Source organism: Stenella coeruleoalba (assembly GCF_951394435.1).
Source record: "Stenella coeruleoalba genome assembly, chromosome: 8".
NCBI classification, from domain to species: Eukaryota; Metazoa; Chordata; class Mammalia; order Artiodactyla; family Delphinidae; genus Stenella; species Stenella coeruleoalba.
In genome coordinates, this window is record NC_137154.1 from 78953850 (window position 1) to 78966212 (window position 12363).

A 12363-nucleotide genomic window follows, 5' to 3' on the forward strand; every position below is an offset into this window, starting at 1 on the left:
CAATTTTTTTTGAGGATATATACTAGTACTTTAGCTTGCTTAGAAACTTGATAATTTTCCAAAAGGCTTTTGAACATTTATTTGATTTTTATAATATCACTTTGAGGCAAATATTATTAATGCTCTTTTAAAATGAGGATACCAAAGCACAGAGAGTTTGAATGATTTGTTTGTCATTGTTTTTCAAGCTTGCGATGGAATTAATAGCATCATATGTTTTTTACATACATCACACCAGTGAATTGTTGAGAGGAAGATGCTTCAAAATGATACTGAATCTCATGGTAGAAGTCTAAATATAATCTTATGATTACAAGATTTCCTGATATTAAGGGACCTCCACATATGGAGAATTAAATGTAAAAAAGGGGAATGATTCATTGAATTTTGTAGTAATGAAATAGTCTAAACTAGTAATGCTAGCAGTGATGTTAACTAGGTAGATTAAAATTGTGTTTCCTGCATTTACTGCTGTTGGGGAGGAAGAAATTTTCTTCTACCCTTCTGGGTTCTTCTGGCTGGTCTAAGAATTTACACTGACATGAAACAGATTAACAGGAGAAGATCAAACAAAAATTAATAACATGTATATATAGGAGAGACCCAGGAAGACTAAGTAACTTGCCAAAATGGCTGAAACCCTCACCTTAAATACTATCTTCAACTAAAAACAAAAGAGGGTGTTTGGGGTAGTGGTTTTAGACTTCAGAAGGGAGGAAGGCAGTTAACATGGAGATGCAAAAAAGCAGATGTTTGGTAAACAAATTGCTGGGCTATGCAGAGACAATGGGACACAGGGAGGAATTTTAACAAACAGACTTTGCCAGGTTCCTCCCTGTCCACCATACCTAGTTCATATTATAGTTATCTATGTTGGTAGCTTCCTTCCTGGAAAAGGTCCTCTGTGATTATAGTATTAATATTATTAATATTAATGAGCATTACATTAAGCATTTTAAGGAATGATTTAAATGAATTAAATATGTATTGTTATATCCTATAAATATAACTGGAGCCAGGAATTTGTTTAATATTTTCGAATTTGTTTTAGAAATTTTCTAATATCTTAGAAATGTAACATAATTTTTTTTAATTATAGGTACCAAAGATGTACAATGGGAATTTGTACATGGTTTGCTAGAAAATGCTATTTATGGAGGACGTATAGACAACTATTTTGACCTTAGAGTTCTTCAGTCATACCTGAAACAGTTTTTTAATTCTTCAATAATTGATGTATTAAACCAAAGGAACAAGAAAAGCATTTTTCCATACTCCATATATCTACCAAAATCCTGCAGCATTTTGGTAGGTAAAATTGATTATTTTCAATTTACTACCAGATAGAAACTTGAACAATTTCTTATATTGTTAAATATATGTTGTTTCTTTTCAAATGTATAAGCAATTGTCATTCAAAAATATGGATTTTTTTTTTTTATTATGCCAATATGCAGCCTGATTCTTTAAACTCTAGTTAGGTGTCCTATTACTTTTGGATACTTAATGATCACTGATTGATGATAATAGGATATAGTAAATAGGTAAATCGTGACGGGGGTGGCCAAGGAAAATTTTTACATTGTAGGGCTGCCATGAAGATCTGGAATGGGAGAATATGCTACTTCTTCATAGTTATGAGAGTACTCTGATACATTAAATTTGAAAGAAAGCAAATATTATTTAACAAATATCTGTCTTCATACTCTGGCTTATAAATTTAAAGAAGTTCTAAATATACAAGAGAGATTCACTTTATCTAGCTTTCATAGCAACATTTTTGTTTATGTGTATTTATTTTATCCAGCTGTAGCTTTTTGCTTTGAGTCATCATATAAAAGCCTCCTAGAATGCAATAATCTTTTCCAGAAAATAGTACAAAATGTAGCCCAAAGATTTCAATTCTAGTTTATTTTGCCACAAATTTGTATTTGTGTGAATGCCCAAATAACGTTTTCATTACATAGAGTATTAAAATTATACATTTCTTCATGAATTACAAAATATATATATTCAGTTATATAGTTCTATCAGTATTGTGCCTTTTTCTCTTATTCAAATATTTTTTCAAGAAAATTCCTTTGTTTTAGTGATGTAAATCAGAAAACAAAGCTTAAAAATCAGTATTAAACATATTACTTTATTGAATATCTTATCTATTTTGTTATTAAGTATTCCATCGATTTTGTTTTTCAGTATCTTTCATTCACTTACTCATTCATTCAATAATACACGTTGAACATTTGCTCAGTGATAACGTTGTTCCAGACTTTGTGGATCTCTTGATGCACTGTGGAGTTTACTTTTTATTGGGAGAACCTTAGAGTGAATGAGCAAACAAATATCACATAGTTATTTATTATATATTTATTTCAGATAGTGTACCGTGAGAAGTCTTTCATCTCTATTGTTTGAAGCTTAAATTGAAAAATAAAATATATACAGAAAAGTGTACATCATAAATGTACAATGCAGTGCATTTTTATACATTGAACACATGATTGCCACCAGCACTGCGATCAAGAAACAACATTTTCAGCTCCCCAGAAGTCCTCCTCAAGTTCCCTTCTAGTTACTACCTCCCCAAAAAAGGATACATTAGCTTAACTTCTAACAGCCTGTGTTAGTTTTGCCTGTGTTTGTACTTCATGTAAAGGGTATCATTTGGTATATATTCTTTTGTGTCCAAATGAGGATAAATCAGTTTGGACATGTAGTAGTCTACTATTTAGGAAATATGTCAGTGTATAGTCCTAGGTAGAGAGAAGACTCTAGCCACACTAGATGAGAAAATTTCACAGACATTTAAAAATGAATAAAGTGTATAAATACAAAGAATAATAGCTTTAAAATTATAAGATGATTATAGGAATTCCCTGGTGGTCCAATGGTTGAAACTCTGTGCTTCCACTGCAGGGGGCGTGGGTTCGGTCCCTGGTCAGTATACTAAGATCCCGCGTGCTGTGAGGCACGTGAAGATCTGGAATGGGAGATTTTTTTTAGATGGGAGATTACTTTCCATCTAAAAAAAAAGAAAAATTAAAAAATAGAAAAAAAAAATTATAAGATGATTTATGAGAGTCAATGTTTAGCTTTCTATTTAATTGAGTTAGATAGAAGGAGGAAGCCAGAAGTTTCCCAGGAGATGAGAAACACACACACATATGCATGGATATATACAAGCATACACTCACATATACATACATATATATTTATGCATATCTACATTGTGATTGAAAACCTTAAGGAAGTTTACTGAGATATAGGAGAGGAAATACTTCAAAGAATAGCATGTCTTTCCAAACTTTGACATACTTCCTGTAGTTAAACTCCAGGAAGCCCAGGACCTGTGTCTTGGAAATAGTGCAGAGGCAGCTGCGGAGGATGAGAAAGGATGATGGGGGTAGGGGCAGAAGATGAGTCTCCTTCATCAAAAACAATTTCCCCTACTTCAGCAAGAACAGTTTAGATGCATATATTTACAACACCTGCCTTAAAATAACTCGTCTCCTCATGAAAACAAACAAAACAATTCCCATCTTTCAGCCAAACTGAATAAATCCTCTTGATCTACACTTAGTTTCCCGTCTAGAATCTGAAGTGAAAACTGTTCAGATGAGTGCTTGGCAAATCAAGCCTTTGCAGTGCTTACAGTAATTCTTGGGGTGAAATGATAGGATTTTCGATACATTTCATCACACCTCACCAGCGAAGACTAACTGTGGAATTGCTTTATAATAAAGCAATTTACAAAGCAGTTCTTGTATATCAGACTGTGTGAGTATAGGTTTCTGGGAGTTCTATAAGTTTAAAAGAAAAGATTGTTGGAATATTTATCTCATTATAAACAGAGCTACACTCTGCAGATTAGTCTTTGGTAGGTTACAGGAAAAGTAACTACACATAGTAGGCATAGTTACTCAGCTATGTTTGTTTTAATCAATTCCCCTCTGAATGTGAGAAGTATAGGATAAGAAAGTATAGTATCAAATAATTTAAGTATGAAGAAGTAGTGACAAAGAATATTTCCATTAGATTACTGAGTTAATGCTATACAGACTGAAAGTGAGATTTACCTAGACAATGTAACATGAATAATTAATCATTTAATACTTCACAATATTCTGGTTCTTTCTGATTTCGGTGGTTGTAAGTTTAATCTTTATTGAAAAACTGTTTTTTAATTATTTGTGTTTAGGACTATCGTGCCGTCATTGAAAAACTTCCAGAGGATGACAAACCTAGTTTCTTTGGTCTACCTGCCAATATTGCTCGTTCATCTCAGCGTATGATCAGTTCTCAGGTAACCTAAAAAAAGATACATGTTTTAGAAAAAATGTTGCTACTGAGCCTAAAAGAAACATTACATTTTATTTAATACTACATATCCACATGCTTTTATTTAATTCTTTAATTTTATTTAATACAATAGATTCCAGTCTTACCTTAAATAAATTTTAAATGAGCCAAATAGTTCTATCTTAATACATTTGTTAAAATTAGTAAAGTAACACTGAACACTATCAATTTTATCCAGAATATATTGGTTTTACTCCTGTGATTTATCTTATTAAGGGTACTTTAAATTTAATTTATGCAATTGAATATGTCACTAAATTTGATATTTTCATAACAAATATCAGATATAGAGATATAATCTGCATAAAAGATAAATATTTAATATTTCATATGATATTACTCATGACTGAATGTTGTAAAACATTGAGGGAAATACGGATTTTTTAATATTGAGATATAGAAAAACATTAGCCATGAACACTGTATATTCTAGCTTCTATTGAGACCAAATAATTAAGAGCTAACATTTATTGACCTTTAACTGTGTGCCTGAAAGTGTTTTAAATACCTTACACTCAGAAACCTTAGTCTTTATAAACTCTATGAGGTAAGATCTATTACTTTTCCCTCTCAGTACCTGAGGAAACTGAAATGGAGAGAGTTAAGTTATTTACCCAAGATCACAGAGCCAGTAAAAGGCAGAATCAGTATTTAAATTGTCTGTCTGAGTAAAGACATGGCCTCTGCACCATGTGCTACAACTGCTCCTCAGGCATAAATGTACTGCTAAGTACGTGCACCAAATTGTGAACTGTTACATAAGGTTCGTTGTGGATCAGTGTATGGAAGATTCTTATTGCTCTTAAAAGTTTACTTTTGAAAAAAAAAAGTTTACTTTTGGTAATTTACAGGCATCCTAGCTAGATTACTTTACCTTATTTAGCTGTACTGTTTTGTACTTTTTGCTATTTTAGCCAACATTTATAAAATTGGTAATGTTTTCTCTCTTATTATTCACTAAATTTTTTCTCTGATGTTATTCACTAAACTGTTCATTGTGGAATTTTAATGTTCATTCTCACATCTTTGTAAAAGAGATGTTTGAGTATATAAATATATGCTCATTTGCATAATGTGTAAATAAGTATAAATGTTTTCTGGAACAAATAAGATCTTAACAACCTCTTTGTCTATGCTAGCTGAAGACGCTAATTCCTTTTCCCTTTCTCATGCAAAGTGTTAAGTCAGATACTCCCATGAAGGAATGAAACTCCTACGTGTCCCTTAGCTTTATAACGTATATGATTACACTCTGTTCTTTTCCTTCCATGCTTTTTGTTGACCTGAGATAGTTATTTTTCAATAACCCCATCAATAACATATAAGAATTGCATATGTACCTTTGTGTGTACTTGTTTGTGTTGTATATGTGTTTGTGTATAATTTTACAACAATTCTTAAGCAAAAGAGGTTAAAACAATTAAAAGGTCATTAAAAGAATAAAAGGTTATTTCATATAATTCAAGAAGAGTATTTACTGTGGGAATCTTATCAAAAGAAATTCAAGAGTCTGTCTTGAAAGTCCTGTTATTAACATGGCTTTCAAAACTTCTAATGTCAGTATCATTCAGCTTCTGAAAGAATCTCCTTTAGCCCAGCTTGGATCAAATGTCTAATGAAGGGAAAAGAGTAACCTAGGATAGATACGGCCTTAGAGACTTCTGGGAAGGATATAAGACAAGAAATACAGAATACTGCGCATCTTCATCTTATGGAGAGGCCCACCAACCACCTATATGTGTACCTTCTTTTGCTCCTGGGCCATGTATGGCTGCCACTGATAAGAGCCCAGACTGAGAGGACCGTCATGGCGCTAAATCATAGCCTTAGTTTCCCACAAATCTTCTATTACATTTTAGTCACATAGGTACAGGGCTTGCATGCTATGCTAACATGAAGCTCATCACTCTAAGTGGAATCCCAGGGATCAGGGGTTTCATAGCAAACTAGGCAGACAAACATTTTACATTTGTCTTACCTCTGTAGTTTCTAGGAAAGTAGTACTGTAGGAAGACAGACTCCAATCTCATTTTCCCAGATAGTCCTGAGACAACCCAGGCTTTATTTTTACTTTTTACTTTTTCTAGTTAGTATACCAAAGAATTCTCTAAAAGTTATTTTACTATGATCTAATCTCTGCTATTTTTTTCTTGCCTTAGTATTTAAATTTTTATAAATATTTATTAGATGAAAAGAGGGTAACATGTTCTTCCTTAAAGGTTTTTGGTGATACATACTTTCTTAATATTTATATTTTAAATGTCAGTCTGTTTTACTGTTAATTTACTTAACTGTTTAACAGTTCTTTATTTTAGTTTTTATACTTAAACAGCTTTCAGAGTGCATCAATTACTGCAACATTTCTTTTTCATAATTATAAACACATATATAAACTGATAAAATTTCTATATTTAGAGCTTTTCACTCCAAGTCACATTTGGAGCCACACTGAGAATGCTTGGCCTTCTTTGAAAGTGAATGTTCAGATATGAAGCAGTCTGAATGACACTGAGTAGATTTCAAAAAAATATTATTGATCATATACAAGTTCAGGGATGTGGAACTGATGTTGAAGCAGGTATTTGATGATTTGGCATTTTAAAATTAATTGAGTGCATCCATACTAGGCAGATACCACAAGTGGTGTTTACTACAGTGTTAATGACACTTATGTTCAGTGCTGTGAGTCAGCTTTTTGTTTGTTTGTTTGTTTGCTGATGTAGTGATATTTATCACATTATGTATTTATAGTACAGTATTATTGTTTATATTCATTATACTGTACATTAGATCTTTATGGCTTATTACTGCTTGTTTTAAGTTTGTACCCTTAAACACAATCACTCTTATCTCCGCCACCCCCATCCCCTGGTAACCATCATTTTACTCTCTGTTTTTTACATGTTTAACTTTTTAGATTCAATACTTGACTTTCTTTCACTTATCTCACATAGCATAATGTGCTTAAGGTCCATCTATGTTGTCACAAATGGAAGGATATCCTCCTTTCTCGTGGCTAAATAATATTTCATAGTGTATATATTCTACATCTTTTTTATCCATTCTTCATTAATAGTCACTTGGGTTGTTTTCATATCTTGGCTATTGGGAATAATGCAGCAATTATCATGGGAGTGCTTATATCTTGTTGAAATCCTGTTTTCATTTCCTTTGGGTGTATACCTAGAAGTGGAATTTCTAGGTCATATTATAGATCTATTTTTAATTTTTTAAGGAAATTCCATACTGTTTTCTGTAGCGGCTGCACCAATTCACACTCCCACCAACAGTGCATGAAGGTTCCCCTTTCTCGACATCCTTGCCAACACTTGTTATTTTTTGTCTTTTGATGAGAGCCATTATGACAGGTATGAGATGATACCTCATTGTGGTTTGCATTTGCATTTCTCTGATGTTTACTGATGTTTAGCATCTTTTCACATATCTATTGGCCATTTTGATGTACTCTTCAGAGAAATGTCTCTTTTGTTCTTCTGCCCATTTTTTAATTGGATTTTTTGTGATTAAGTTGACTGACTCTTTATATATTTTGGATGTTAACCCCTTATCTGGTTAGATAGCCTCATCCACCAGAGGGCAGACAGCAGAAGCAAGAAGAACTACAATCCTGCAGCCTGTGGAACAAAAACCACATTCACAGAAAGATAAGAAGAAAAGGCAGAGGGCTATGTACCAGATGAAGGAACAAGATAAAACCCTAGAAAAACAACTAAGTGAAGTGGAGATAGGCAAACTTCCAGATAAAGATTTCAGAATAATGAGGGTAAAGATGATCTAGGGTCTCGGAAAAAGTATGCAGGCAAAGATCAAGAAGATGCAAGAGATGTTTAACAAAGACCTAGAAGAATTAAAGAAAAACAAACAGATATGAACAATACAATAACTGAAATGAAAAATACACTAGAAGAAATCAATAGCAGAATAACTGAGGCAGAAGAACGGATAAGTGACCTGGAAGACAGAATGGTGGAATTCACTGCTGCAGAACAGAATAAAGAAAAAAGAATGGAAAGAAATGAAGACAGCCTAAGAGACCTCTGGGACAACATTAAATGCAACAACATTTGCATTATAGGGGCCATGGAAGGAGAAGGGAGATAGAAAGGAGCCGAGAAAATATTTGAAGAGATTATAGTCAAAAACTTACCTAACATGGGAAAGGAATAGCCACCTAAGCCCTGGAAGTGAAGAGAATCCCATACAGGATAAATCCAAGGAGAAACATGCCAAGACACATACTAATCAAATTGGCAAAAATTAAAGACAAAGAAAAATTATTGAAAGCAGCAAGGGAAAAATGACAAATAACATACAAGGAAACTCCCATAAGGTTAACAGCTGATTTCTCAACAGAAACTCTACAAGCCAGAAGGGAGTGACATGGCATATTTAAAGTGATGAAAGGGAAGAACCTACAACCAACATTACTCTACCTGGCAAGGATCTCATTCAGATTCGATGGAGAAATCAAAAGCTTTACAGACAAGCAAAAGCTAAGAGAATTCAGTAGCACCAAACCAGCTCTACAACAAATGCTAAAGGAACTTCTCTAAGTGGGAAACACAAGAGAAGAAAAGGACCTATAAAAACAAACCCAGTACAATTAAGAAAATGGTAATAGGAACATGCATATCAATAATTACCTTAAACGTGAATGGATCAAATGCTCCAACCAAAAGACACAGGCTTGCTGAATGGATACAAAAACAAGACCCATATATATACTGTCTACAAGAGACCCACTTCAGACCTAGGGACACATACAGACTGAAAGTGAGGGGATGGAAAAAGATATTCCTTGCAAATGGAAATCAAAAGAAAGCTGGAGTAGCAATACTCATATCAGATAAAATAGACTTTAGAATAAAGAATGTTACAAGAGACAAGGAAGGACATTACATAATGATCAAGGGATCAATCCAAGAAGATATAACAATTATAAATATATATGCACCCAACATAGGAGCACCTCAATACATAAGGCAACTGCTAACAGCTATAAAAGAGGAAATTGACAGTAACACAATAATAGTGGGGGACTTTAACACCTCACTTACACCAATGGACAGATCATGCAAACAGAAAATTAATAAGGAAACACAAGCTTTAAATGACACAAGAGACCAGATAGATTCAATTGATATTTATAGAAATTCCATCCAAAAACAGCAGATTACACTTTCTTCTCAAGTGCACATGGAACATTCTCCAGGATAGATCACATCTTGGGTCACAAATCAATCCTCAGTAAATTTAAGAAAATTGAAATCATGTCAAGCATCTTTTCTGACCACAACACTATGAGATTAGAAATCACAGGGAAAAAAACGTAAAAAGCACAAAAACACAGAGACTAAACAATACGTTACTAAATTACCAAGAAATCACTGAAGAAATCAAAGAGGAAATGAAAAAATACCTAGAGACAAATGACAATGAAAACACAATGATCCAAAACCTATGGGATGCAGCAAAAGCAGTTCTAAGAGGGAAGATTATAGCAATACAATCCTACCTCAAGAAACAACAAACATCTCAAATAAACAATCTAATGTTACACCTAAAGGAACTAGAGAAAGAAGGACAAACAAAACCCAAAGTTAGTAGAAGGAAGGAAGTCATAGAGATCACAGCAGAAATAAATGAAATGGAAACAAAGAAAACAATAGCAAAAAGATCAATAAAACTAAAAACTGGTTCTTTGAGAAGATAAATAAAATTGATACACCATTAGCCAGACTCGTCAAGAAAAAGAGGGAGAAGACCCAAATCAATAAAATTAGAAATGAAAAAGGAGAAGTTACAAGAGACACCGAAGAAATACAAAGCATCCTAAGAAACTAATACAAGCAACTCTATGCCCCAAAAATGGACAACATGGAGGAAATGGACAAATGCTTAGAAAGGTATAACATTCCAAGACTGAACCAGGGGAAAATAGAAAATATGAACAGACCAATCACAAGTAATGAAATTGAAACTGTGATTGAAAATCTTACCACAAACAAAAGTCCGGGACCAGGTGGCTTCACAGGTGAATTCTATCAAACATTTAGAGAAGAGCTAACACCCATCCTTCTCAAACTCTTCCAAAATATTACAGAGGAAGGAACACTCCCAAACTCATTCTATGAGGTGAACATCACCCTGATAGCAAAACCAGACAAAGATACTACAAAAAAAGACAATTACAGACCAATATCACTCATGAATATAGATGCAAAAATCCTCAGCAAAATACTAGCAAACAGAATCCAGCAACACATTAAAAGGATCATACAGCATGATCACGTGGGATTTATCCCAGGGATACAAGGATTCTTCAGAATACACAAGTCAATCAGTGTGATACACCATATTAACAAATTGAAGAATAAAAACCATATGATCATCTCAATAGATGCAGAAAAATCTTTTGACAAAATTCGCCCATTTGTGATAAAAACTCTACAGAAAGTGGGCAGAGAGGGAACCTACCTCAACATTATAAAGGCCATATACAACAAACGCACAGCCAACATCGTTCTCAATGGTTAAAAACAAACCATTTCCACTAAGATCGGGAATAAGACAAGGTTGCCCACTCTCACCACTATTATTCAACACTGTTTTGGAAGTTTTAGCCACAGCAATCAGAGAAGAAAAAGAAATAAAAGAAATCCAAATCAGAAAAGAAGAAGTAAACCTGTCACTGTTTGAGGATGCCATGATACTATACATAGAGAATCCTAAATATACTACCAGAAAACTACTACAGCTAATCAATGAATTTGGTAAAGTAGCAGGATAAAAAATTAATGCACAGAAATCTCTTGCATTCCTATACACTAATGATGAAAAATCTGAAAGAGAAATTAAGGAAACACTCCCATTTACCAGTGCAACAAAAAGAATAAAATACCTAGGAATAAACCTACCTAAGGAGACAAAAGACCTGTATGCAGAAAACTATAAGACACTGATGAAAGAAATCAAAGATGATACAAACAGATGGAGAGATATACCACATTCTTGGATTGTAATAATCAATATTGTGAAAGTGACTATACTACCCAAAGCAATCTACCGATTCAATGCAGTCCCTATCAAATTACCAATGGCATTTTTTACAGAACTAGAACAAAAAATCTTAAAATTTGTATGGAGACAGAAAAGACCCCAAATAGCCAAAGTGGTCTTGAGGGAAAAAAATGGAGCTGGAGGAATCAGACTCGTGACTTCAGACTATACTACAAAGCTACAGTAATCAAGAAAATATGGTACTGGCACAAAAACAGAAATATAGATCAGTGGAACAGGATAGAAAGCCCAGAGATAAACCCACACACCTATGGTCAACTAATCTATGACAAAGGAGGCAAGAATATACAATGGAGAAAAGACAGACTCTTCTATAAGTAGTTCTGGGAAAACTGGACAGCTACATGTAAAAGAATGAAATTAGAACACTCCCTAACACCATACACAAACATAAACTCAAAATGATTTAGAGACCTAAATGTAAGACTGGACACGATAAAACTCTTAGAGGAAAACATAGGAAGAACACTCTTTGACATAAATCACAGCAAGATTTTTTTTGATCCGACTCCTAGGGTAATGGAAATAAAAACAAAAATAAACAAAGGAACCTAATGAAACTTAAAAGCTTTTGCACAACAAAGGAAACTACAAACAAGATTAAAAGACAATCTTCAGAAAGGGAGAAAATATTTGCAAATGAGTCAACATACAGAGGATTAATCTCCAAAATATATAAACAGCTCATGCAGCTCAATATTAAAAAAACAAACAGCCCAATCCAAACATGGGCAGAAGATCTAATTAGGTAGACATTTCTCCAAAGAAGACATACAGATGGCCAAGAAGCACTTGAAAAGCTGCTCAACATCAGCTTTATTTATTATTAGAGAAACGCAAATCAAAACTACAATGAGGTATTATCTCACACCAGTTAGAATGCACATATTCAGAAAATCTACA

The 12363-nt window shown here is 33.5% G+C and overlaps 1 protein-coding gene across 1 annotated transcript in view; it reads left to right on the top strand.

Moving 5' to 3' along the window:
- The window catches only part of DYNC2H1 (dynein cytoplasmic 2 heavy chain 1), a 376702-nt gene that overhangs the window by 254491 nt on the left and 109848 nt on the right, over window positions 1-12363 (top strand). The window contains exons 81-82 of the mRNA XM_079929106.1: window positions 1100-1308; window positions 4199-4303. Coding sequence (XP_079785232.1) covers window positions 1100-1308; window positions 4199-4303 — 314 coding nt within the window. The remainder of the gene's footprint in view (window positions 1-1099; window positions 1309-4198; window positions 4304-12363) is intronic.